Raw genomic sequence first — 27,907 nt, 5'->3', positions numbered from 1 at the left:
CTCACCCTAAACTCGTTCATTAGAGTAGCCTTGGAGCAGACGGGAGGCAGCATGGCAGAAGTGGTGCAAGACGCTGTCTCGGCTGAAGATGCTCCTGAACAGGTGGAGGACCAGGGTTCGTCTGTGGATCCAGGTGCAGTGGTGGAGGGTCCGGTAGTACGCCCGAAGGAAAGGATTATTCCGCCAGCTGTGGATGTGGGCCCCGAGACTAAGCAGAGGTCAGCAGCGACCGAGGCGGCTGAATGGTGGTTAAGTCCCGCATTACAACATGTGGACACTGGTCGGCGGTCTATGCTGGGTGACAGAGACTCCTATGCAGTTTGGAGGGAGAGGAGAGTGGGTGGTGACGAGGAGGGTGATTGGAGTTACTCCACCGCTCCTGGACAGTACACCCTTGACGTGTTAAGGGATAGATTTGGGGAAACAAGTTTCCTTCCCAAACAAGGGGTGGCCTCCCAGCGTCCTATTGATTCATCTGGAACAAGGGGGACAGGGAGGTGTGAGAATGGGACCCACACATGCCAGTCGTACCACCTGTTTCCCTGCCTTTGGGGTCTGGGGATCTTGGCCGACAATCCACTATCACTGGGGGACAACAGGGTGGCCAACCGGCTTTAATGTGGCCCACGGGTATACCATGAACCCCTCCGCCTCTTGGAATTACGTTTGACGGCGATCCGGACAAATTAGCCATGTTTTTAGGTCATGTGTTGAATCATTTAGATCGCTTTGCGGCCCATTACACCTCCCAGTGGGCCATAGTGGTAGCAGTGACTGCCAATCTGCAGGGTGAGGCGGCTACCTGGGCAGCAGACTTGTTTGGAGATCATGCCAGCGAGTTGGCCGATATAGGCTCTTTTCTGGAGGCCTTGAGGATTCGGTTCGAGGATCCTACCAGGGTGCAAAGAGTGGAGGCAGAAATAGTACGCTTAAAACAGGGGGGAAGGCCAGTAAGAGAGTTCATTAGGGAATTCCAGCGTGTGGCAGGCCGATTAAGATCATGGCCTGAGAAACTGCTGGTACATCACTTCCGGCATGGGCTAGATGTGGAGCTCTGTCAGGCTTGTCTGGTGAGGGGGGTTCCGGCTCGTTTACACGATTGGTATAAAACGGTTACTGAACTCTATGCTGGGTTGCAGGAGATAAGTCCAGGTGCACCCGCCTCTCTCCCCGCACCCACACAGCAATCAACCAGTAAACCGAAGGCTGTGGGAGTTCCAGCACAAACAGTCCCACCGGGGGCGCCAAGGGGGATATTCCGCTGTTTCAGATGCAATAAACCGGGTCACAGAGTGGCCCAGTGTCCAATATCTCCAGGAAGGGGAGTGTCTTCGGGACAGTCTGGGCTCGCGACGAGAAGGCAGGAGGTCACACCATTTCGGGATATGGATCAAATGAGGGCTTTGCGGCAAAATGAAGACAGCACACCCTATGGGCCTTCACCAGGAGTGGCGGTTTCAACCCCGGAGGTGGCGCCTGACAAGTACGATCGGGAGGATCCGGAACAGGATCCCATGGTAAGTAGTCCAGTGGTACCATTCACCATACCAATCTTCCTGGCCAATTGCAAATCTGGCCAACGCATGGAATGTAAAGCGTTGATAGATTCGGGTTGCACACGATGTCTAATCAGTAGGAAAATAGTGGATGCGTTGGGACTCTGATTGATAGATTTGTCTCGGCCGATCAATTTCGAACAGGTGGATGGGTCCTTGTTGGGTGGGGCACCGGTGACTCAAGTAACTGAACTTGTACTTAGAGATGAGGGATCATTGGGAATTAATACGTTTTATTGTAATTCCCTCAATGACCGAAGAAGTGATCTTGGGGTTGGCCTGGCTTGACAAATGGCAACCGGTTATATGGTGGGCGGGTGGATGTCGCCGTATGAGATTAGTTGTAGGTCCCCGGCCTCCGGAGGATGGTAGGGAGAATCCATATGTGCAATCATCACCTGCCAAACTACTCGGTAAGGAAAGGATCAAAGTGGCGGTGGAAGCTAGCGAAGGGAAACGTTTGTTCCCTGTGGAGTATGAGGATCTACGGAACGTGTTTAGTGAGCAGGAATGTGATGTGTTACCACCACATCGCCCTACAGATTGTGAGATACCGGGGGCAAAACTGCCAAAACCCCGGATGTATCCCATGTCTCCCAAGGAGTTGGAGGAACTAAGGAGGTACATTGATCAGAACTTGGCGCGTGGCTTTATACAGCCAGCTCGGTCTCGGATTGCGGCTCCTGTGATATTTCAGGGGAAGAAAGATGGTGGATTAAGGCTTTGCGTGGACCTTAGGGGATTGAATGCGGTATGCACTGAAAATATGTATCCATTACCCTTATTGAAAGACATGCTAACTAATTTATCCCAAGGGAGGGTTTTTACTAAACTCGATCTTAGGGAAGCATACTACCGCATCCGCATAAAACCAGGAGATGAGTGGAAGACCGCGTTTAATTGCCCTTTGGGGAGCTTCCAATGTCATGCGGTTTGGGTTAAAGGGAGCGCCTGCAGTATTTATGCAAACCATTAATGCGGTGTTGCATGAACATTTATATCGCGGGGTATTGGTGTACCTTGATGATATTTTGATATATTCTAAGACCATGGAAGAGCATATACGGATGGTTAGGGAGGTCTTACGCAAACTCCTCCAGGCCCAATTATTCGTGAAGCTCTCAAAATGTGAGTTTCACAAAACCCGTATTGAATATTTGGGATACAGAATATCAGCCTCAGGGATAGAGATGGATCCGGCAAAAGTGAAAGCAGTACTTGAGTGGCAGGCACCTAAGACGAGATGCCAATTGCAGAGCTTCTTGGGGTTCACGAATTTTTACAGGCAGTTCGTTCCTGATTTTGCACAGGTGGCTTTGCCACTTACGGAATTGTTGAAAACGCGGAACTCTCCTGTAAAGGCACGGCCTAGTCAGTCATTGGCTTGGTCCAGGGAAAGTCAGGCTGCGTTCGAACATCTAAAGGCTTTGTTTGCCAAGGAGCCCATTCTACTGCATCCAGACCCTGATAAACAGTACATCGTCCAGGCAGATGCGAGTGATGTGGCGGTGGGGGCTGTGTTATTGCAGCGAAACAACGACGGCGAGTTACAGCCCTGCGCATATACCTCACGCAAGTTAACAGAGATGGAGAGGAGATGGGCGATATGGGAGAAAGAGGCCTTTGCTATTAAATGGGCCTTGGTAACGTGGCGACATCTTTTGGAAGGGGCTAAACAGGAAATAGAAATATGGACGGACCATAAAAATCTAGCAGTATTGCAATCGCCCCGACGTTTAGCCCCGAAACATGTGAGATGGGCGCAATACTTTAAACGATTTAGGTTTCAGCTTAAATATGTCCCTGGGGGTCGTAACTTCTTTATCTAGATTGCCCCAGTATGAGAGCCAAAGGGAGGAGCTGGTACAGGCTATATTACCGCCATATACACAGGGAGTAGATAGGGTAAGTTCCCGTTCCGATATCGGAAATATCGAATCGGAGTTAAGGGCGGCAATACCACAGGACCCGTGGTTCAAGGAACATCGTAATCTGTTCACTCAGAGAGACGGGTTGGCGTGGTTCGGAGTGAAATTATATGTACCACTTATGTTACGGACTAGGGTCCTTCAGAGGTGTCATGATGCAAAACTGGCGGGACATTTCGGATTCGTCAAAACGTTACACCTGACTAGGCGCCAATTCTGGTGGCCTACGTTACGAAGGGATGTAGAACACTATGTAAAAGCATGTTCTGTATGTGCTACATGCAAATCCCGGCCAGGAAGGCCAGTGGAGTATTTACAGTCAGTGGCTGACCCGGAACATCCATGGCAGGATATTGCCATGGATTTCATTGTGGAACTTCCAAGGTGTAAGGGACATATGGTAATTTGGACGGTAATCGATTTATTCTCAAAACAAGCCCATTTTGTTCCGTGTAGGCAGTTGCTGACTGCTCAGAAATTGGCCCACGTGTTTCTGACACATATATACCGTATTCATGGAGCTCGCCGACGAATAATATCTGACCGGGGGGTTCAATTTACGGCACGATTCTGGAAAGGCTTCACCGCATTGCTAGGGTCGTCGCAGGGACTTAGCACTGCATACCATCCTGCCACCAATGGAGCCGCTGAATGAGCTAATGCAGCGGTCGAACGGTATTTGAGAAGTTATGTGTCATACCAGCAAGCTAACTGGGCAGACCTGCTAGTGTTTGCAGAAGTTGCGTATAATAACGCGGAGCACGCCAGTACAGGGTATGCACCATTTAAAGTGGTTTCTGGGAAAGATTTTGTTCCCATACCTGAATGTCGGAACCTGGAGGTGCAGCCATATCTCCCACAGGGGTGGGCCCAAAGGGTTTCCGGAGCATGGGCGGCTGTAAAAACAGCAATGGTAGAATATGGGCGAAAAATGAAGGAGCAGGCGGACAAAAAACGGCAACCCTGTCAGCCGTTCGTTGTGGGTCAACTAGTTTATTTGTCCACCAAATATCTGAAACTGAAAATCCCGTGCAGAAAATTGGGACCTAAATACATTGGCCCATTTAAAATTGTTAAAATCGTTAATCCGGTTACTGTACAATTGCAGTTACCCTGGTTGTTGGGGAAAGTGCATCCGGTGTTTCATTGCAGTTTAATAAAACCAGTCTATATGTACCAAAAGGGAGCTGAACCAGGTCCTGTCGCTGATGGCGACTATGAAGTACAAGAAATACTCGACTCCCGTATTAAGAAAAGTAAATTGTATTATTTGATTAGGTGGAAAGGTTATCCTTTATCTGAGGCTACGTGGGTACGGGCAGATGAGGTAAGGGCCCCTCAATTGGTTAAACAATTCCATGTTCAAAACCCTGGGAAACCAAAACCCAGTAGTGCAGTGGGGGTCGGAAAGGTGGATGCGAGGGAACCGATGTAACATATCTTCTCTTTTCTTCAGGGGGAGCCTTGGTAAAGGGGGGCAGTATGTCGGGCCGTAGCAGAGGCCGTCCGGGTTACCTGCAACAATGAAGCCTCCACTCCCTGAACGGCGTCCGAGAGGCCCGACATTCAGCATGGCTGGCGCGCATGCGCAAGAGCCGCTCCGACGCCCAGCTGGTCCTGCTGGAGCCGCACATGCGCAAATGGTACTCCGAATAGCACAGCGCATGCGCAGATGGCGAAAACAACGAAATCTGCGCAATCCTTGTACGTGGACACTAGGCTGAGGCTGTCTTCACTAATAGAGACTACTAGGCTGCCGAAGCGTCGGGAAGCCGTCGAAGCGTTGGGAAGCGTCGGGAGGCGGCAGCTGCAGGTCTGGATGATCGGATGGATGGCCATATAGGGGGTGTTGGGCGGTCCGGAAGAGGGTGGTGGTGCATGGGTGGTAGCGTGGGTGTGGGCTAGGCGGGGTCTTTGTAAATTGTATAAAGGAGCCATGAATGTAATGGTTGTCAGTGCTGACTTTAATTCGTTACTTCACTGGAATAAACTGGAAGTTCTTCGTTCCTGATGTGGTGATTTTGTATCAGCTGATTGTGTAGTCAAGACGAGGCAACAATAACAGCTACAGCTTGTTGGCTCTTTGACTGCTCATTGGCCTGCAGCAATGGCCATGGACGTCCAATAAGCACCTTGGGGGAAGCCAGCAGCCGGGCTACTCCATCCCTCAGCAGCAGCAGGAGCTCTGCCACCCCTCCGCCCTCCTCCAGCCTGGGGAAGCATCCCCACAAACTGAAGACCCAGCAAACATACAATTGAGCCCCATATCACTCAATCTTTTTAACTTTAAGACAGCCAGACTTCAACTCCCAGAATTCCCCATCAGCAAAGATCTGGACTGAAAGTACAAAGGGGAAGTCCTTGCTCCAAGTCCAGCTTGGGTGGCACAGGAGACACTGCCCAGAGGCCCAAAACCCTTCATTGGCAAACCACACGTTAAACAACTGGCACCCAACATCTGATGGGCATCCTCCCCCATGAGCCCCATCCCCTTACACCCTGGATCCCCAAACCACATTATGCTCTGAGGCTTTGGAAGTCAATGGAGGGGTGCTTTGGGTCTCCCCCCCCCACAGACCCTGAGGTATCTAAACCAGCATTGCTTGCGAAAGCTAAATTTTGGATGGATATTTCAGGGATTTTGAGCTCTATTTCTGGGCTTCTTGGACCTAAGAGAGTTATTGGGCAAAGATGGAGCAAGTGGTTCCTTGTTTCCTACTTGGGAAAGCTGGATGTGTCTTGATTTTTCCCTCCTACAATCAGAGCCTAAAAATATCAGAATCTGATCAGAAATGGAGATGGATTAACTAGAGAGGCTGAGTAGCCCTTGTGGCTGCTAGACTAGCTTCGGAGTGATGGTGGATTGCTGATTTTTTTCCTCCATCTATTCAGGATCTCTCTTGTATAAAATATAAAATTTCAATTGCATTAAAGAGAGCAGTAATCACTTGCTTTCTCTCCATGGATGCTGTGATGTTGCTAAACCTGCTCAAAACATCCAGAGTTGCAGCATCCTACTGAGCCTTCAGAATGGATACCTAGTGCAGGGCTTTTCAACCAGTGGTATGCATACTACTTGTGGTACATTAACGAGTGGCAGGTGGTACACAGCCCTGCTAGCCAAGTGTAGCGGGGGAGGGAAAGAGCCAGCGTAGGAAAGGATTTACTGTGAGAGAGTCCTCTGGAGCTGCAGAGTGGCTGAGGCTGAGCCTCACCCCAGGCTCACTTCTGACTCACCCTCCCCCATGAGAAAGGAAGAGGAGGGGCGGAAACAGGCGAGGCTATAAAAGGAGGCAGTTTGGGTGGGAGAGAGAAAAAAAAGAAGCAGCCTCGGGAGGATGTGAAGTCAGCTCTAGCTGCACTGAAGGGGAAGGAGGAGGGGGGGGGAGGAGAGGAGATCAAGGAATCCAAGTAGTCCGGCCATGAGCCAATCTACAACTTCTCTGGCAGCCACCTGTGCTGGCAGCAACAAACAGGCAAGAAATGTAGCAAAGAAATGTTGCCCTCCAGGAGGAATGAAGAAAGGTAGCAACAGCTGGAGGTAAGACACAGGGAGGGAGGGAGATGGAGAACGGAAGGATTCTTATGTGCTTTTGTGACTTTGAAGTCCTGGGATTTGTGCAATGTAGGCTTTGTGTTCTTAAGGAGTGTTTGGCAATTTTTATTTGGCTGATGGCTGATGTCTCCTGTTAGCTTCTATTGTTCTGCTAATATTAGCTGTAAGTTTTGCTGCATGGGATTTTGAAGTATTTTTCTCCTGAATGGATTTTGCCTGTAGTATTCCTTTACTTATTAATGGAGCCATTTGGGGAGGCTGCCTCAGCCGGCAGCCAATACTTACTACATTTTGTTTCTTCCTTAAGTGCCAGCTGCATTCATTAACTTTCCTTTTTAGCCAGCAGCTAATTCTTAAAGGGAAATGTGCCCTTTTAAGCTAGTTCCCTCAGCAGTTTCACTTTTCTGTCTCCGGAGGCTTTTTCTTGTTTGATGAATATATGGAAGAAGGAAAATATGGGGGGGGGTTAAATTCTTCCTTCAGAAGGAGGTGGGCATGAGAAAGAGGGAGGCAGGGAGGGAGGGAGGGAGGCAGGGAGGGAAGGAAGGAAGGAAGGAAGTCCTGCCTTAGCACTTGGCCACTAGCAGCCCTGCCACTGACTTTGCTTGTCAAAAGGTTGCAAAAAGGAATCATATGACCCTGGAACACTGTAATCATCATAAATGTGAATCAGTTGCCAAGCATCCAAATATAAATCACATGACCCTGGGCATGCTGCAATGGTCATAAGTGTGAAAAATGGTCATAAATCATTTCAGTGCAATTGCAACTTTGAACAGGTTTTTTTGTTTGTTTTGGTCATCAAGTTTTTGACATCTTGCTAGGTGGTACTCGAATATTGCCATAGTCTAAAAATGGTACAGTTGGTGAAAAGGTTGAAAAGCCCTGACATAGACAGCTAACTTTATAAGAGGCAAAGGTTTAAGTCACTGTCAATTTAAATCTTTTCTTAAAGAAATACATTCTGAACTTGGTGATCTGCCTTATCATACAGAGGTGCAATGGCTAAGTTGAGCGAAAGTGCTCAATAGATTTTTTGACTTGTGTATGAAATCTGTCAGTTTATTGAAAGTAAAGGAAAAGACGCCACAGTATTGCAGGGTGAAAAATGGCTGTGTGAATTAGCTTTTCTGTGTGACATAATTAAGTATCTCAGTGCACTAAACCTTTAGTTTCAGGGACAGGACCATCCGATCACAGACATGTATGATGCAGTGAAAGCCTTTCAAATAAAACTGGAACTGTGGGAGACTTAGATGCAGCAAGGAAACTTGAGTCATTTTCCCCGTTGCCAAACAATAAAAAACCAAGTCTCCACCACTGTGTTCTCCAGTGCTGTTTGCTGATAAACTGAGCACACTTCAGATGGAGTTTACTCGTCGCTTTGTTGATTTTGAAACACAGAAATTCAATTTTGGGCTGCTCAATAATCCATTTTCAGTCAACGCAGAGAAAACACCTGTAATTATCCAAATGGAGCTGATAGAACTCCAATGTAACAGCACACTTAAGGCAAAGTATGATTCTGTAGGACCTGCACAATTCACCAGGTTCATCCCTGAAACAATGCCCCAACTCCACCTACAAGATGCCCAAATGCTCTGCATGGTTGTTAGTACATACCTGTGTGAGCAACTTTTCTCAGTGATGAGGATGAACAAAAGTGCACACAGAAGTGTTCTCACCAATGCACACCTCCACTCTATCCTGAGAGTTTCCACAGCTCAAAACCTAACCCCAAACATGGATGAACTTGTAGCCAAGAAAAGATGCCAAACATCCAGTTTGGACAAAATGTCATGAGAGAGAACTAAAAAGCTTGTGTTTTTTCTTTGTTTTAAATTTGTTTTTATAGATTTATTTGAAATAAATAATTTATTTGTTCATATTTGAAATTTTAATCTTTTTTACCCCACTTTTTAGACATAATACACTTCTGAACTAATATGATACAATAGTCTTACATGCAACTGGCCACATGATGCTGATGTGGCGAAAGTTTGCAGGAAGCAGTTTCCTCCAAGTTCAACTTCTGCCTTGGAAGATCTAAAGAGAGTAGCCGGGGGTGGCGGGGGAGCTGTGTGAGGGAAGGCTGGTCCAACAAGCCAGCATCCTTACCATGCACAATTGGAAATGGGGATTCACTTTGAAGAAGGGCCAGCCTCCCTCATGCAGGACTGGGAAGTGCTGCTCCCCTGCTTCTTCCTCTTGCTCTCCAGAGATCTGTCAAGGCAGAAGTTGGACTTGGAGAAACACACACACAAACACACACACACACACTCCAAGCTTGGAGACTTGGAGACTACCCACATTTGAGCTAGCAAACTGCCAATCATGCCTGGGCTTGGGGAGAAGGCCCTCTCCTTCCTCTGTGGATAAAAGTCCTCAAACTTGTGTGTGTGTGTGTGTGTGTGTGTGTGTGTGTGTGTGTGTGTGTGTATGCACACATGCTTGGCTACTAGCAGTTTGGGGAGGTGAAGAGCTTGTGGGGCACTCAGTAGTCCCCATATTGAGTTAGCCATTGCAACTTGTTCCATTCTGACCCAGCTATCTTGAGTCAGCTGCACCAAGTGAGCAGCTTTGAGCTGGCCATGCCCACCTGGCCACACCAGCCGTCCCTTTGAGGGCAACCATAATGCTGATGTGGCCTTCAATGAAATTCAGTGACACCCCTGGGCTAGAGGATTGATGTCGCCAAGAAAACTTTGGATTCCTGGATCATGATCTGCACTACCTCCATGATGAGTGTTTGGCAAGGGATGGGCTCCACCTCAGAAAAACTGGGAAGAATCTTTTAAGAAAATGATTGGCTCAACTTATCAGGAGACCAACTTTTAGGATCTCAAGGACCTAATTCCAAATAAACAAATCAAATAAAGAGGTAAGGAGAGATGGGAAGGAAGACAAACTCAAATACCAAATAGGATATATAGAAAGTATACCTAGAATCAGACATAAAGATCTCAAATGCCTATATGTAAATGCTCAAAGTTTGGGAAACAAACAGGGTGAACTTTAATTATTAATACATGAGGGTAGATATGATATAATTGCCGTTACTGAAACTTGGAGGGATGAAACTGTTAAAAAAAACAGACCCCATAAAAAAGGAGGTGGAGCTGCATTTATATGTTAAAGATGACTTTATTGCTACGGAAATGCACAAAACCAAAGATGAAAACCTTCTAGAAGGGGCATTGTCTTACCTGAACGCCTTTTCTCAGTATAGAGATGGAGAATCCACCAATGGGTTTTCATTGTCTGCCTGCTCTTGAGACCAAGTAGCCAAACTTGACATGCCCCTCTTGCTAGGAGATCCCGTCTTGACGAGGGCGAAAGTGGCTGAAGGTGGACGAGGTGTTGGCTCTCAAACCCTTAAATTGGCCTAGCTGACCTAAGGGGTGGGTGTGGATTCTCCATCTCCGTACTGAGAAAAGTCATTCAGGTAAGACAACGCCCCTTCTCCAGTACAGGAGATGGAGAATCTACCAATGGGACATACCAAAGCCTCACTGTCCCGATGGGTGGGAAACAGATAAGGCCAGAATAGTGTCCCCTGCTGAAGGACCCTCCGACCAAAGGAGGTGTTCGTCTCAGCGAAGTGGTCGATCCTGTAACGGCGGACAAACGGGGAGGGCGAGGACCATGTCGCAGCCCTGCAAATCTCCTCGATGGACACCTGAGTTGCCCATGCCGCCGAGGTCGCAGCAATGCGAGTGGAACGGGTAGTAAGATGAATTGGAGCTGGCAGGGAAGAGTACTGGTATGCCTCCGCGATACAGGCCCTGATCCATCTGCCAATAGTGCCAGTGAAAACCTTCTGTCCCCGAGAAGCCGAACGGAAGGAGACAACGAAAAGGCTCTGTGCGCTTCATGTAATGCTGCTTCAAGTCATGGGAAGGAATGGGGCAAAATCTTTGGCAAGATGACTTCCTGTGCTCTATGGAAGACCGAGTTTACCTTGGACACCAAGGCGGGGTCCAGGCGAAGGGCCATCCCATCACTGTGAAAAATACAAAGGTCATTTCTGACCGAGAGAGCAGCCAGCTCAGAGATACGTCTGGCTGATGTGATGGCGATCAAGAACGCAAGTGTAAGAGACAGGTTCCGCAATGGAACAGTAGCTATGGACTCAAAAGGTGTCTTTGTTAGTGCGTGAAGGACAAGAGGCAATTCCCAAGAGGGGTACCTGTGTACCACGAGAGGCCTGGTGTTGCACGCACCCTTGATGAAGGCTCGTATTCTGGGGTGGTGAGCTAAGGGAACTGAATCAGCACAAGTGTAAAGTTGACAGGGTCACCACCTGTCTGCAAATAGTCGCAGGGGCCAGGCCGCTGTCCAGACCGTCCTGAAGTTAATCTACGATCTGAGGAATGGTCAAGTTGTAGATATCTAGTTGTCGCCTTCTACACCAATGGCAAAAATTCTTCCAAGTAGAATCATAAATGCAATTGGTCGCTGGGCGACGAGAGGCCTCAATCATAGTGATTGCCCACAATGAGAATAACTTTGTGTCCTGATGTTGCGCTCAGGTGCAAACTTTCAATTGCAGTCACTGAGTGTTGGAGGTCCCCTTGGTGCAAGGACACCCGATGTGGAGGAATCTCCCTCGAGGGAGACCAGGAGGGATTCATCAGATCGGCAATCCAGGGTCTCTGTGATCCGTATGAGGCCACGAGGCTCGCTCCCGCCTGTTCCTGGAGCAGTTTGCGGAAGGTCACCGGAATGAGCAGAAGGGGAGGGAAGGCCTACAAGAAAACCTGCGGCCACGGAATTCGCAGGGCAGGCGTTCCCTCTGCTCCGTATAAGGCCACGTGGCTCGCTTCCGCCTGTTCCTGGAACAGTTTGCGGAAGGTTGCCGGAATGAGCAGGAGGGGAGGGAAGGCATACAGGAAAACCTGCGGCCACGGAATCCGCAGGGCAGGTGTTCCCTCCACCCCTGGAATATAATACCGGGAGGAGTACCTGGGGAGTCGGGCATTGTTTGATGATGCAAACATGCCAAGGATCAGATGGCCAGACCTACTGGAGATTTTGGCAAAGAGATTCAGATGCAATCCCCTTCCCGAGATGTGTTTGGCCTGAGAGGAGCCAGGTTGGGCTCTGTCCAGGGCCCCAGTAGCCGAGTCTTCGACATAAAGAATTTGGACTTGGTGTCCCCCTGCTGGTTCACGTGGGCCTTGGATGCCACTTTGACCGTGAGGACCCGTATCTGCTGGTCCCTGATCCAGAGCCGGAATAGGTAAAGATCTGAATTGATGGTCCTGAGCTCCAGCCAATTGCTGTTGTGTCTCAAGTCTGCGCGGAACCAATGGCCCAGTGCAGACTGAGACCGTAGAAGGGCACCCCAACCGAATGGATGTGCGACTGTCGTGATGGTGGCGTGGTCCGGCTCCTTAAAAGGGCACCACTTGTGAGAATCACCCTCATAGATACCTGAAGGTGAGGATTGGGAGCCTGACCTGGTGGTCGGATGCACTGGCATTTGCTTGTTGGAACGACCAGAGGAACCATTAAGGCTCCCGCAAGTTGAGTCAGGCCCAGGGAACTATGGCTTTGCCGGAGCTAATCCTCCCAGAAGCTGGAAGATCCAGACCGGTGAAACGGTGCGGCCCTTGTACACTCGACAAGCCAGAACCCTGCTGCTGACCAACCGTTCCTGGGAGGGATAGACCCCGCAGTTTGTGTGTCTATGATGGCTTTTATGGAAATTGACCGAGAACCCACACTGTTGTAGGACCTGAATAGTTAGTAGCAGGTCCAACTGAGCTGCCTGGAAGGACGACACTTAGTCAAGATTCCGTCCAGTCAACACTGGATGCATACCAGTACCTTCCGTACATGGGCAGCCAGTACAGCTGGGATCTTAATGAATATCCTGGGAGCCAAGGAGAGGCCAAATCAATGGGCCTTGTACTGGATGTGCCTGCTTCTGTAAAGGAACCTGAGGAACTGCCGGTGAGCTGGAAGGATGGGAATGTGGAGATACTCCTCCGTGAGGTCTATTGACGCCAGAGAGTCTCCCTGATTGATGCCGTCCAGGATGGATTGGAGTGATTGCATCGTGCACGTGATGTAATGAACCAGACCCTTGAGGTCCAGAATTGCTCTCCATCCTCCTAGGGATGGGAAATCACAAAAAAGATGGAGTTGAATCCCCTTCCCATGTGATTTGGAGGTACCGGCTTTATGGCCTGACCCTCTAGAAGATGTTGAATGGCTTCCTGCACGAGTCTCTGTGTGAGTGGATTCTGGGAAATGGGATAAGAGATGAAGCGGTCCGGGGTGCTGGTTAGGAACCCCAGGGACAGACCAAACCAGACGGTTTGTAGGGCTCAGGCATCTCTGGATGTGAGTTCTCACAGATGGAAGAAGTGGATCAGCCTTCCCCGATGGGAAGTGCAGTGAAAGAATCTCTTGGACCCCTTATAGGGGTGACCTGCCCCTCGAAATGACCCCTTAGATTGGTTCTGTTACCGATGCCAAAAAAACCGGTCTGTCATACGGACTGACATATGGCCTGTCCTGCTTGGGTGTGTATGAACTGGAGGGCTGAGTGGCAGTTGAACTTGCTGCTGGCCGAGGAGAATGCCTGTGGACGTATGGAGCGGGACGTTTGTCGGACCGTCTATTCAAGTGAGCCATGACCTTCCGCTTGTCCTTGTTTTCCACCAGATATGGGACCAGGGTCTCCCCAAAAGGACTATAGCCCAGATATGAAGCAGTCGCCAGACACCATTTTGCTTTGGCGTCAGCCTGCCAGTGTTGCAGCGTCCTTCTGGCTGTGATGTTGTCTGCAAGGGACCTAGGTGCAAAGGTGGCCAACTGAAATGTCCTGTCTGCAGCATTAGTTCCTGGTGAGTCCGAATGTCCTCAGCAGGGATTCTGGCCTGAAGTTGACGAAGCCAACATAGGGCGGTCCGCACAAAAAAAGGGTCGCACAAGTGGCCATTTTAATTGCCCATGCTGCTGATTGATGGGTCTTCCGAAAGGTGAAGTCCCATTTTCTGTCATCTGCTTTAAGTGCCTCCGCAATGTCCCTATAGTGGCTACCTTCTGGGATACCAGAGGGATCCAGGTTTCGTCTGCCTTGGGAACCTCCCAGGTCCCAGTGAGATCTGTGGAAGTACTAAAAAACCGTTTATCAGTCTTGCTTACTGAAGGGAGGGAGGAAGGGGAGGCCCACTGTTTTTCAATTTCATTAAGAAAAATAGGGGGACATGGAACGTGATGTTGTGCTGCCACCGTTGCAACAAATATCGGATTTGGACTGGAATTCGATGTTGCCTGCGGCAGAGGGAACTAATCAGGCCCTATGTTTGCCATTGATGTGGCATGCGAAGCAGAGGAAGAGACAGAGTTGGAATGAACAAGCCTCCTGAAGGGGGGAGTTCAGGGGAAGGTTCCTCCTCCTCTGATAGGTTAATTTCCGGCTGCTCCTCACTCTGCGGGGGTGAGAATCCACTCGTGGAGGAGTGTGCAGGAGAGGTGGGTTCCTGAAGTATAGGGAATTGCACAGGAGGGACATAAGGTGGCATGCCCAACGCAGAAGACCCCTGCCCGGATAGATGGAAAGACCGTTCTGTTAGTGTGCAGTCCACGACCTTGGATGGCAAGGCCTCAAGGCGGCCGTCGGAGAAAATGTCTTCGATGTCTGCTCCCTTGAGGCCTGCGGCCGTTGACGTGAAGGGGGCCCCTTGAGCTGAACCCGAGACAGTAGTTATGTGTTGTGTAATTTCAGGTGGGGAACTAAATGCCGTGAGTGTCCCTGTGAGGGACGATACGCCCTGGGACGAGGTTGAAAGACCTAAAGGAAGGTCAAATTCTGAGGCCACCAATCGATCCTTCTTCCAATCCAGTCTGTCTCTGTGCTCTGGAGAACTCCTTTTCCAGAGACTGGTGCCTACAGCTGACTTGCTTTTCTGCCAACTTGGAAGGCTTCTTGAACGCGGTCTTGGCCTTAGATTTGAGCTTGCCTACCGCCTCCTGTTCAGAGGATTTGTGGCAGCCATAACTGGACGGAGGGACAGTGCCCCCTGGATGAGGCAATATGGAGTCCTCCATCCAAGTTGAGCAGTCTCAGAGAATCTGAGATGATGCTCTGGCAGACAAGCCGTTGGCGGGAGCGAAATTGGAACAAGTTACAAGACTGTTCCCCTGACCACCCCACCAGCAAAAAAAAATTCTCTCTGGGCTTTGGTCACGGCAATTGGGTCAGATGCCGAAGGCACGTTTGGGGCCACTCTCTGGGCTCTGCCCAGAGGACTTAGGTGGCCAGGCAAGGTGCACCAGCAAAAAAAGGCCTCAATGAGGGGCGCAGAGGGCCTGAGATGAGGCCTGGTAGAGGCAATGTGAATTCAAAATGGCGATTCCAAAACAAGGTGGTGGCTTGAGAATTGGGCCTAGGCAGTTAATTATTGGCTGTAAATAATGTTCCAGATAAGGCCTAATGTAGTCGCTGTGTAGGGCTAGAATGGTTTCTCAGCTATGCTGAAATTAATGGCCTGAAGATCTGTTGGACACACCATGTAATGTGCTGAAGCCTTGGTTAATTGTTTGGCTGATGGCAATGCAAGGCCGACCGCACAGTGCACCCAAAATGGCGGCCGTGGCAAATTCTTTTAAGGCTTCCTGAGATCGATTAGGGGATTGCTATGAAAGATCCTGTCTCGAAAAGCAGGACCCTGATAGTTTTGTTTCAGAAAATGATTGCAACAGCAAGGAAACCTCCGTTTGAATTCTAGGCTCGTCGGCCAGCCAAAATGCCGGCCGCAACTTTCGGGCCATTTAAAACGGCCTCCGGAGGCTTGGCAAAGTAATATTACTCTGTGGGAGAAAGCTGGCTGCAGCAAAAAGCGCTGTGCAGAAAACACAGGGCTCCAATAAAACCTTTGCAGACGCTGATAGCCAAAGTGGAGGAAAAACCTCAGTTCGATTTCTGAGTTCCTGGGCCGTCCAAAATGGCGCCCGCGACTTTCAGCTGTTTAAAACAGCCTCCGAAGGTGTCGAGAACTCAGGGAAAAGCTCTGGGGCTGATAGTGGCTGCAGAGGGGAATTGGAAAAATTGGTCCTCCCCCTCCCCAGAGTCCTTGGAAAAGAACGGAGAAGAGCTTTCCCCCCCCCCCACATACCCAGAAGCCTCAAATCAGCCAATTAGAGGCTGCGCTGAGTCCAGTGTCTTGGGGAAAATTTTGGAGAAATTAACCTTCTTTGAGAGAGAATTACTAATTAGGGAATATAAATTTTAAAAGTAAGGAGAATCCAACAATGGTATCTGACCTGCTAATTGAATTGAAGATCTCTAAACCTGAGAGCCAACCTTGATACATCTTCAAGAGCTTGAGACCAAGTCAAGACGGGATCTCCTAGCAAGAGGAGGCGTGTCAAGTTTGGCTACTTGGTCTCCAGAGCAGGCAGACAGTGAAAACCCATTGGTGGATTCTCCATCTCCTGTACTGGAAAATGTATACATACAGAATGCATATAAAAGAAAAACAGAATGACATTACCATAGGTGTATACTACAGGCCACTCAACCAAGCAGAAAAAAATAGATGTACTTTTTGGTAACCAATTAATAAATATATGTAGGAAACATACTACAATAGTAATGAAGGACTTTAATTACCCTGACATCAACTGGAAGACTAATTCTGCATCAAGTAAGAGATCAAACAGGTTCCTGACCAACCTAGCTGACAACTTTGTTGTCCAAAAGGTAGAGGAGGGAACTAGAGGGATAGCCATACTGGACTTAATTCTTACTAATAGAGAAGAAGTGATGGAGGGAGTTGAAATTACAGGAACACTGGGTGAGAGTGACCATGTCATATTGGAATTCAATATAGTGCAAACACAAGCAATAGATCATATCAGAGTCTTAGATTTTAAAAGAACTGATTTTAACAAACTCAGAGAGAGAATGTGGGAAAGATTCCTTGGATGAAAATTCTAAAAGGGATTCCAAGAAGCTTGGGAAACTCTGAAAAATATAATAATTAAAGCCCAGTCCAGCACAAGACCACTGAAAAAGAAAAACAAGAAATTCAAGAAGAAACCAGCATGGTTGCACAAATATCTCTCTGATAAATTGAAAGATAAAAAGGATAAGTACAAAAATGGAAAGAGGGACACATAACTAAAGCAGAATATCAGCAGATAGCCAGAATCTGCAAAGATGAAATCAGGAAAGCAAAGACTCAGAATGAACAAAGATTTGCAACAAAAATCAAAGATAATAAAATATATAAAACAACATATAAATAACAAGAAAAAAGTCAAGGAAACAGTCAGTCCACTAAAGAGAGAAAATGGCAAGGAAATAACAGGCAGTAGAGAGAAAACAGAACTGCTTAACTCATTCTTTTCATCGGTCTTCACGCAAAAGGAAACTATAGCCCAACCTACCAAAAACATAACTGTAAAAGACAGACTAGAAATAAGCAATAAAATGTTAAGAGAACTTGTCTGATCTTGATGAATAAAAATCACTGGGATCTGACCAAGTTCTAAAGGTAGTAGATGTCCTCTCAGAACCATTGTACCATATTTTTAAAAAATCTTGAGGATTGAAAAAGAGCTGATGTGATTCTCATCTTCAAAAAAAAAAAAGGGGGGGGGGAGACCAGACCCAGGAAACTATAGACCAATCAGCCTGACATCAATACCAGAGAAGATACTGGAAAAAATAATAAAAAACCAGACCTGTGAACATCTAGAAAAAAATAAAATTGTAACTAGTAGCCAGCATGGGTTTGTTAAAAACAGATCATGCCAAACCAATCTTATTTCATTCTTTGACAAAGTGACTAAATTAATAGACCAGCAAAATGCTGTGGACATAGTACACTTAGACTTCAGTAAGGCATTCGACAAAGTAGACCACAATCTACTTCTTGGCATACTAAAAAAAAGTGGGATAGATAACATCACAATCAGATGGATTTGTAATTGGCTGACAAACCATACTCAATGAGTAGTCCTTAATGGTATTACATCTACATGGAGGTAAGTAAACAATGGGTAACCACAAGGTTCTGTCTTAGGTCCAGTACTCTTCAATATCTTCATAACTGATTTAGATGAGGGAATAGAAGGGGAACTCATCAAATTTGTAGAAGATAGTAAGCTGGCAGGAATAGTCAACACCCTAGAAGATAGGCTCAAGATCCAGATGGATCTTGACAGACTTAAACACTGGACCCTATCTAACAAAATGAAATTTAATTTAAAGTTAAAGTCTTACACTTAAGAAAGAAAAACCAAAAGTACATGTACAGATTAGGTGAAATCTGATAGCACAGTTAATAGCAGTAATTGTGAGTGGAATCTTGGAACCCTAGTGGACAATCAATTAAATTTAGGCAGCAGTGTGCAGCAGCAACCAAAAAAGCCCATGCAATCCTAAATTGCATAAAGAGAGGGATTGAATCAAAATCACATGAGGTAGTAATACCAATCTATAAAGACTTACTAAGACCACACATAGAATATTGCATCCAGTTTTGGTCACCACACTATAAAAAAGATGTTGAGACTCTAGAAAGAGTGCACAGAAGAGCAATAAAGATGATTAGGGACCTGGAGGCTAAAACATATGAAGAACAGTTGTAAGAACTGGACATGATTGGTCTAGTGAAGAGAAGGACCAGGGGTGCACCCGAAGGCCAGACAAGGAACAATGGATGGAAACTGATCAAGGAGATATTCGATTGAGAAATAAGGAGAAATTTTCTGACAGTGAGAACAATCAAGCAATGGAACAGTCTGCCTTCAGAAGTTGTGGTTGCTTCATCACTGGAAGCTTTCAAGAAGAAACTCGATAGCCACTTGTCAGAAATGGTATAGGGTCTCCTGCTTGAGCAAAGGGTTGAACTAGATGACCTACAAGGTCCTTTCCAACTCTGTTATTCTGTATTGTCCAGCCCTTCACTGATCCAGCTATTAAATTTTAAATATCTTAAGAAAGTGGATATGTATGTACAAAATAATATTTTAAAAACCCAGTGGTATCACATCTGGTGCAAATTATCAAAAAATTCACATAGTGAGAAAACTATGAGTCCTCCTGCCTTAAGGTGACCAATTCATATATGTACAAGAAAAGCTTCAAAAAACAAGGTTAAATAATAAAACTTGCTTAAAATGCTAAATTTAAGATTTCTTAAAGGTAAAGATAAATATCATTCAAAGAACAGCTTCTGTAACAAAGTTTACAACAGAAGGTTCTTCTGTCTAGAAGCCATGCATTTAAACTCAAGAATAGTTGTAAGAAGGCTACATAAACCAGCCTTTTACCTAGATCTTTAAGGACAAACTTTATGACATATGGATTAAGAGAGTTGGAAAGATCCATGTCACATGCACACCAGGATGGAAATTCCAAACTGAATGCAGCACTTCTCTATGGTATTGTTATAGAAGAGACAATCAGGTTTTAATCAGTTTCCAAACAATAAAGATGAGCTGATCTGAAGTCAAGTGAAGTCAGTAAAATGACAGTCATTACAACTAATAGAATGTGATTATATTATATGAGACATCTAATATCCTCTTCAGACAAAGAATTAATTAGACTCTACTCCACCAAGTCAATTTGAAGCATTTGTCCTAGCAGCATTATCTTAATTATTCCTCATCAAAATGATAACACTTCCTACTGTGAACTAACATCATTATGTAAACAAAATTACAGACTCCATATTCCTGAAATATGATCCTTTGTCAAAACTCTCTTGTGTAACAGCTATTTATAGCACATCCAATTGAAACAACAGTAACACTCATCTAACCTTGACTGATGGTATCAAGTTATTTTAGCAATACTTGTATCAACATTTATTCAAAGTAAGTTCTATTCAATGAATTGTATTGAAATATAACATATATTACTGGAATTTACAGTAAAAACTGTGGAAACTGTAATAAACATAGATTAACCATTGATTTTAAAAACATATGATGAGTAATTACCACCTACAAGTATATTAAAGCTATACAGATAGTCCTCGATTTACAATCACCGTTGGGACCACTGTTAAGTTCTGTAGTCATAAAATGAGGCATCACATGACTGCACAAACTTACAATGGCACTCCTTGCTGTAGTTAATTGAGAATTGCACACCATTATGTGGGAACCCATCCTAATCCAAGCCATTCAGATTGAGTCCTTTCCAGCCCCAAGCAAACATTCAGTCACCCAGCTGCCTTCTTTCCTAGTTCCTTGCACTGACTTTTTGCCTTTTATGCTCAGCCACCGTGGCCAAAGAAGAAATGCTTTGTTGCCTTTGCTGTCTTCTTTTTGAGCCCATGGCCACTATGCTACCCTGGGCACTCCACCTCACTTGTGAATGCTTCCTTGACATGGTTCCTTGTCTTGCCCCAGCAGCGTGGCACCAAGCAGCAGTACCCATGAATACCCAGCAAGCATTTGTTTGCCTACCTGTCTTCTTTCCTAGTTATTCGTACTGACCTTTTGCTTTCTCATGCAGCCACCACAACCAAAGCAGAATGCCTTTCCTATATCCTTTTGGGACCCAGCTCTCTGGCAGATGATTCTTATCCAGGCTCTCTGAAATTTCAGAAAGCTGTGCTACCTTCAGAAAGCAGCAGGCAGGCTGCCAAGTCCCCAAATACTGATCATGTGACTAGAGGAATACTGCAAATGCTACAACTTTGGTCACAGGTGGGAAGTCCATTTTTTTCAGCATTTTTGTAACTTCAAACAATTGTTGAACAAATGGGCATAAATTGAGAACTACTTATATATTTATGAGAGAGAAAGAGAGAGAGAGAGAGAGAGAGAGCAAACATTGCCAACTAATTAGACATTGAATTTCTTGGATGCTAGTCTTTTATAAGCCATGCATGCAGGTGTAGTGTCATGTGTGGATGACCCATCCTAATTGACAAAGGACCCATCCTCATTGACAAAATGATTAAAAGTAACAGTGGGAAGTTTTTAATTTTAGGCTGCAAGACTCTGATGATGTAGCTTTACTATAACAGATTATAGCTCATATAGAAATGTTTCCTGGTTTACATGGGAGAGCTGACATCAATCTCATACATTCCATTACAACTTGGAAGTTTTATGTATCTCATCAGATCTACATCCTGCTGTATACAAATTCTGTTTGTAGATTTTTGGAGGAGTTTCTTGTATATGAAGGAATCTTGGAATCTAATGTTGCTGCTTAAAGAACTTTTTGATAATGTCTATCCAGGTTGTATCTTATTTGATGACAACTAAAAATACCCTGCTCTAGTTACAATCATCCAAAATAGCTTATCTATATAAATGAAAAGTAAACTCTTTTGTTAACTCCTTATAAAATTTAAAATGCTGACTTGATCCTCTTCCAAAAATGTGCTGCTTCCAGATGCCAAAAGTAAAATTACCACTTATGCAGCAATTTAATTGCATCCAATGAAAGTGCACACAAATATTTAGCAATCTAAAAATACCTGTAGATAAAAAGAAATCTACATGGAAAAAATATATAGCATTTTAAAAACTCTTCTTGTTCTTTATTAAGATTTAAAATTATTGTCAACACTCACCAATAAGAATTGGGTGAACTCTGCGTATGTTAGACGCCTTTTCCGATCTTTTCCAAAATGTAGCTGCACAAATTCAGAGTTCCAATTAAAAGGAATACGCCGGTGAATTGTGGTCTGGCCAAATACTTGTTTAACATCCTCTGGGAAAGAAAATAAAAATGGACATAACTGAATTAGTGCAAATAGATCTGAGGCAAATCTGATGTAATCTTTGACAGGATTTGTATCATCATCATTATCGAAACTGCGCGATTATGGATGAAACGTGTAACAGTGATACCCATTGTTATCGTGATACCCATTGTTATCGGGGCACTGGGAACTATGTCCAAGAACTTTGCAAAATATTTCCAAAAACTGCAGCTTCCTGCAAGAACTCCAGCAATGCTACAAAAAACTGCGCTACCCGGAACATCTTTACATTTTAAAGAGGTCCCTGGTTGATACCTAGGATGCTGGCAGCAACCGGTGTCAACCATCAGCACCAGTCAATTTGAATGTTCAGTTGACTGAGGTTCACATCTAATGAATAGTAATAATAGTAATAGTAGTAATAGTAATAGTAGTAGTAGTAGTAGTAATAGGAGGAGGAGGAGGAGGAGGAGTTGGAAGGGACCTTGGAGGTCATCTAGTCCAGGGCTTTCCAATCAGTGGTACTGGTACCACCTGTGGTACATTGGCACATGGCAGGTAGTACGCGACCATCCTAGAAAAGTGGTAGTGGGGGAGGGGAATGAGCTGAACCAGTGGCAGCACCGCACAAGCCTGAGCGAGAGACAGCTGGAGCTGCAGGGCTGTCAGGGCTCAGCGGAAGTGCCAGGATCAGCGCTTCTTTGGGACTGTCAAGGCTCAGTGGAAGCGCCAGGATCAGCGCCAGGCTCCAGCTGGAGCTCAGCACTGATCCTAGCGCTTCTGCTGAGCCAGAAGAAGCGCTGATCAGCTGGAATGTTGCAGCACCTCCAGGGTCTTATGATTTAGATTCAGATGCTTGGCAACTGATTCATATTTATGACGGTCACAGTGCCCCAGGGTCATGTGAAGTGACCAAAACCTGCTGCAACCACCCAGCAGACAGGGGTAAATAAAAACCAAACATCCTCCCACCCCACCCCCACTGCCAATCCTCAACAGAAGTGCTCACAACAATGAAAATCTCAGACAGGAGGAAGAGCGCCACCAGGTGGGCAGGCAGGTGTTTTCCTTGGCTGTGGCTCAGGGGGCACTTTTTTCAGTGCCATTGTAACTTCAAACAGTCACTAAGCGAACTGTTGTAAGTCGAGGACTACCTATACTTTATTACTCTTTTCCTTTTTTTTTTTTTTTTTTGGTCATCAAGTTTTTGACATCTTGCTAGGCAACTGGTGGTACTCGGATATTGCCATATCCTAAAAGTGGTACAATGGGTGAAAAGGTTGAAAAGCCCTGATCTAGTCCAACCCTCTGCTCAGGCAGGAAACCCTATACCATTTCACACAAATGGCTGTCTAGTGTCTTCTTAAAAACTTCCAGTGTTGGAGCATTCACAGCTTCTGGAGGCAGGTTGTTCCACTGATTAATTGTTCTAATTGTCAGGAAATTTCTCCTTAGTTCTAGGTTGCTTCTCTTTTTGGTTAATTTCCATCCATTGCTTCTTGTCCTGCCTTCAGGTGCTTTGGAAAATAGCTTGACTCCCTCTTCTTTGTGGCAACCCCTGAGATACTAGAAAACTTAAATAAATCTTAACTAATTTATCTGCAACCTAACGTACAGACTATATGCTACAAAATTCTGAACCACACATTCTCCATTTTGTACTCTCCTTCAAGAGGTGCCATAGCATTATGCTGCAACATAAGCATGACTATGTATATGTCAGCTTTCCCCAGCCTTTTACGATTTCTACTCCATAAATATCATACCATTATCAAGTCTATGCTGCCTGAGAATTCAGGCTGCAAATCTAGGGAACTGCAGCTTCAAAATCTAGATGAAACCAGGTTGGTGATATCTGGCATGAGCTACTTTTTAGTAGTTTCACACATGTATCTTGGCAGTCTTCATCAACCCATTTCCTTAAGATACTTGCCATTCAGAAACTAAGTCTCTCTCTTCTTTCCTGCCTTGCTTGGCGAAGGTTAGTTTCAAAATAATGTACAAAGTAACTGAAATATATTGGCTGCATATCATCTAGCATTTCCTTAATTCACTCAAGTGATACACAACTTATTTTACACACACACAGCTGATTTTTACTAACTACACAAATGACAGTCCAGTTACTTATACAGCTTCAAAATAGCCCATTATATGAAACAACCTACTCGCCTTTGTTTTCCATAAAGACCAGAGCAGAGCAGAGCAGAACAGAACAGGTTTGGCCAAGTGTGATTAGACACACAAGAAATTTGCCTCCAGTACAGAAGCTCTCAGTATACATGCAAAGTAACAGAGTGATAATAATCATAATAGTAATAATACCAATAAGACGGAGGTAATAAAGAAGGATAAAAATAATGCTACAATCATGCAATATAGGTAAATGCATATAGACATTAGACAGTACTATAAGAATTAGGTGTGCCATCAGTAGAGTGATGGCACAAAGGGAAGAAGCTGTCCCTGTGCCTAGTTGTTTTGGCATGTAATGCCATACAATGGTGTCCTGAGAGAGAGGAATTGAAACTATGTCCAGGATGTGAAGGTCTGTAGATATTTTCTCAGGCAGGCCTCCTTCTGATCTGCCCAATATGCAGGTTTTCTATGGAAGGCAGGCAGGTTACAATTGTTCTTTCTTCAGTCCTAACTATCCACTGGAGTCTGTACCTGTTCTGTTTGGTTGTTGTTCCAAACCAGACAATTATAGAAGTATAAATGAAAGACTCAGTAATTGCTTTGTAAAACTGTATCAACAGCTCATTGCATTCTATTCCAAAGGTTTGCGCTTTCTAAATACCATGAGATCACAAATAATTCACTGCTTCCTTTCCTCCTTTAGTTTGTATACCTGAAAATTGCAACCTGTGTTTTTAAGAAGCAACGTTGTAAGGTTTTATATTTTACCTCATTATATTTATCTCTTTTACTCAGATATGAAACAGAAAATCACCTTTACTCTTTTTTGTTTGTACCTTACATTTCCCTCTCATCACGTTATGATACACAAATTACTATAGAAACTCATTGGATTTTTAATTTTTCCATTACTTCCACAAGGTTTATTCATTTACACAGAACCATTTTCTCCAGCAATCTTTATTTCACACACAGATGTATCAGCTAAATTATATGGTATAAATAAAGTAAATAAATATGAACAAGTATTATAATTTAGCATACTTGTTCATATTTATTAACTAAAATAAATGTCAGATTTATTTTAATACTGAAACTATTTTTCATTCATACAGCATATATAGTGCAAATTGGAATTATGGACTTTTACCTACCTTACCCACTCCTGTATTTTTGAAATTCTCTTTGTGTGTGTGTGTGTGTGTGTGTGTGTGTGTGTGTGTGTAAATCTACTTACTGTTGTTGAGAAAGAAAGAAATTACTACAATAATCTTAGCTAGACTTTTAAAAATATAAAATCATAGAAAATTAAAGTTAAGAACTAGGAACCTCCAGATATTTTGTTAAATTCCAACTGCATCAGGTTCACCCAATACAGTCAATGATCAAATGTGATAACTATAATTTAACATCGTTTGAAGAGGCCATGATTAAAAGGTAAAAAGTCTTCATTGTATAATTTAAACCTTATTTAGGCATTATTTTTATGATTATAATTATATGGAAGGTAAATCGGATAATATCCTGTCCCTATAATTTGTATATTACTGACAAAATATCTATGAGAATTATCTGCAAATTATTGTGTTGTCTATTTGCTTCTCTTATTTATCTATAATATATGAAGAACAACAAAAGTTCTTCTCCTGGACCCCATCAGCCAAAATTATCATTATCAAAGGTTCAAAACCTGTTTTCTAAATTATTTATTGTTAAAAAATGTATAAGCATTCATTTATCCATCTACTGATCAGACTGCCCTCATGTATACAAAACATTTGGTAAAATGTTCTCTCTTTTTTTGCCAGCTTGTCACATATTTAAAGCAATTCACAGAACAAAACAAGCACAGCTTTTCATAGTATAAGGAATGGAAGACCGTGAAGAGGAGGAAGAAGTTCTAGATTTCTACTATTTCTTATCTGGTGAATGGATGAAAGCCAGTTGTTCTTCCTGGGAGAGGGGATATGTCCCAATGGCAAGTGCCCCACTAGTAGGAAAGGGGGGGCAATACTTTACTTAAGAATTCAGTTTTTTAAAAATAAATATTCAGATTGTATCCACAGAATGCTGCAGTGACAATCCTAACTACAGTAACATAAAAAGGACTGTAAAATGCTTCTCTTCAGCCAAGCAATTATGTCAGAAATACTTTATTTTACATTAAGACCTTAAAAAGAAAAAAACTTACAACCTGATACATGTCTTATTCTGCCGATATGGTTAACAATGTATAGTACTATGAAAGGCAAGGCTCTCTTCTGCTATACAACCAGCAAAAGAGCAATGGGAGATTTCATAAAAAGTTAAATAGCATAGTAGGATAGGCAGAAGTAGCATTATTTGTACCAATACTAAGGATGCCTTTTCAATGCTTTTGACAAGTCTTTTTAACAATAATTCAAGATCTGATAGAGATGAAAGAAACTTAAAATTGAATCACAGCTCTAATATTCAAGCCTTAAAGAAAATGGATATAAAAGAAGAGATTTTGGCATGTATACCACAGCACTGGAAGACAATGGAAAACATCACAGAAAACCATTGTTCATTGTTTTAGAGTTTTCAAGTGTTTTAGCAAAATTCTGTTGCCCTTGATAGATTTATTTGTCCAAGCATGTAGACCAATAAAAAAGGAGGCCAGAGAAAATTTCTTTTACCAATGTGCTACCATGAGCATATTCTTTATCTCTTCCTATTTCTCTCTGACAACACATGCACTTTTCTACGTCTCGCTGCATCCAGCCATAGTATTGAGAATCATGTTGAGGATCTTCGACAGGCTGAAGATGTCTTCCCTGGCCCTCCTTGACTTCTAGCATTCTTCAATATTATCTATCAAACATTATCAATCATTACTATCAAAATAATAATAATAATACCCCGAGTGAGGCACTACCTTGACGTGGTTGTGGGGCTTGTGTACTCTGAGGAAGATGAGAGCTATGCCAGAGGTTCAACCATACTGGACAGGTCTCATCAGAGGAGTCAGACAAAGAGTGTCTCTCCCATAAAAAATATGGTGAGACGTAAATTGCAGAATGCCATACCGGCTCGGATGTTGCCTGGGTTAACAAGGTCCGCACTAGATATTGGAGTTCCTGGATATCTGGTGAAAAATGGGTTACAGGACTCAGGACTGTTGGCTGAGCAACCAGGGCCAGCAGCTGCAGAACTACTGGAAGAAAAGGTGTTTACCCGTCGTAGAAACACAGTGATTGAAAACAAAGAAATAATGATCTGTTACTACAGATCAAATCCAACAAGAAGAGGATATCTAAAACGAATGCACCAGTTCTGGAAAGCACAACATCCAAAATCAGAAATAACAGAACAGAGACTAGCAGATCAACGCTGATTTATAATACGAAATAAAGTATTCACAGAAACAGAATTGGACGAAGTGCAAAGGTTTACCCAGGGCAAAGAAATCAAAGCCTTACCAGAAGTAATTCAGAATGTAGAGGCAAACCAGGGAGAATTGGCAGTGAAGGAATCCAGCAGAGATATACAACTGTTCTCATTTGGAAACCAGGCACCTCTTCCTCAGGAAGAAAAAAACCCTCTAACTAAAGAAATAAAAAAATTGAAACAAAGAATAACTGAGCATCTAGAACAGCACAAAAACAACAGAATAAGGCTGCCTGCATTGAACTTGTTCCAAAGAAACAGCTAGCACAAGCATTAAAAGATGCAAATACTGCAATATCAAGTATAAGCACCAATTCACTGCAAGAAACAAACCAACTAATGTACAGCACAGCTGCAGTTATAACTGAATACCTGGGATGCAAAATCAACAAAGAAGAAAAACAAACAAAAAGTGCACCAGAAAAATGGAAGGATAGACTAGAAAATAAGATCAGCAAGTTAAGATCACATGCAAGCAAGCTAGAACAGATGAAAGAAAAGAAGCTGAAGAACAAGAAGACCAAAGAATACCTAATCAAGAAATACCACTTAGAAACAAGGAAAATCAAGGAAGCACTGGAAATAATAAAGCAACAAATAACAGCGATAGCTAGGAAAATC

The 27,907-nt window shown here is 44.3% G+C and overlaps 1 protein-coding gene across 3 annotated transcripts in view; it reads right to left on the bottom strand.

Annotated features, from left to right (window-relative positions):
* Nucleotides 1-27,907, bottom strand: part of SLC25A13 (solute carrier family 25 member 13) — a 167,827-nt gene that overhangs the window by 86,671 nt on the left and 53,249 nt on the right. For all 3 annotated transcript variants that reach the window (XM_039341459.1, XM_039341458.1, XM_039341460.1), the window contains one exon: nucleotides 21,605-21,744. In XM_039341459.1, coding sequence (XP_039197393.1) covers nucleotides 21,605-21,744 — 140 coding nt within the window. The remainder of the gene's footprint in view (nucleotides 1-21,604; nucleotides 21,745-27,907) is intronic.

This window comes from Crotalus tigris, unplaced genomic scaffold (genome assembly GCF_016545835.1).
Source record: "Crotalus tigris isolate CLP2741 ecotype Arizona unplaced genomic scaffold, ASM1654583v1 scf7180000017765.3138416, whole genome shotgun sequence".
NCBI classification, from domain to species: domain Eukaryota; kingdom Metazoa; phylum Chordata; class Lepidosauria; order Squamata; family Viperidae; genus Crotalus; species Crotalus tigris.
Note: the sequence above shows the minus strand (reverse complement) of the source record. Positions and strands in the feature narration are given on the sequence as shown.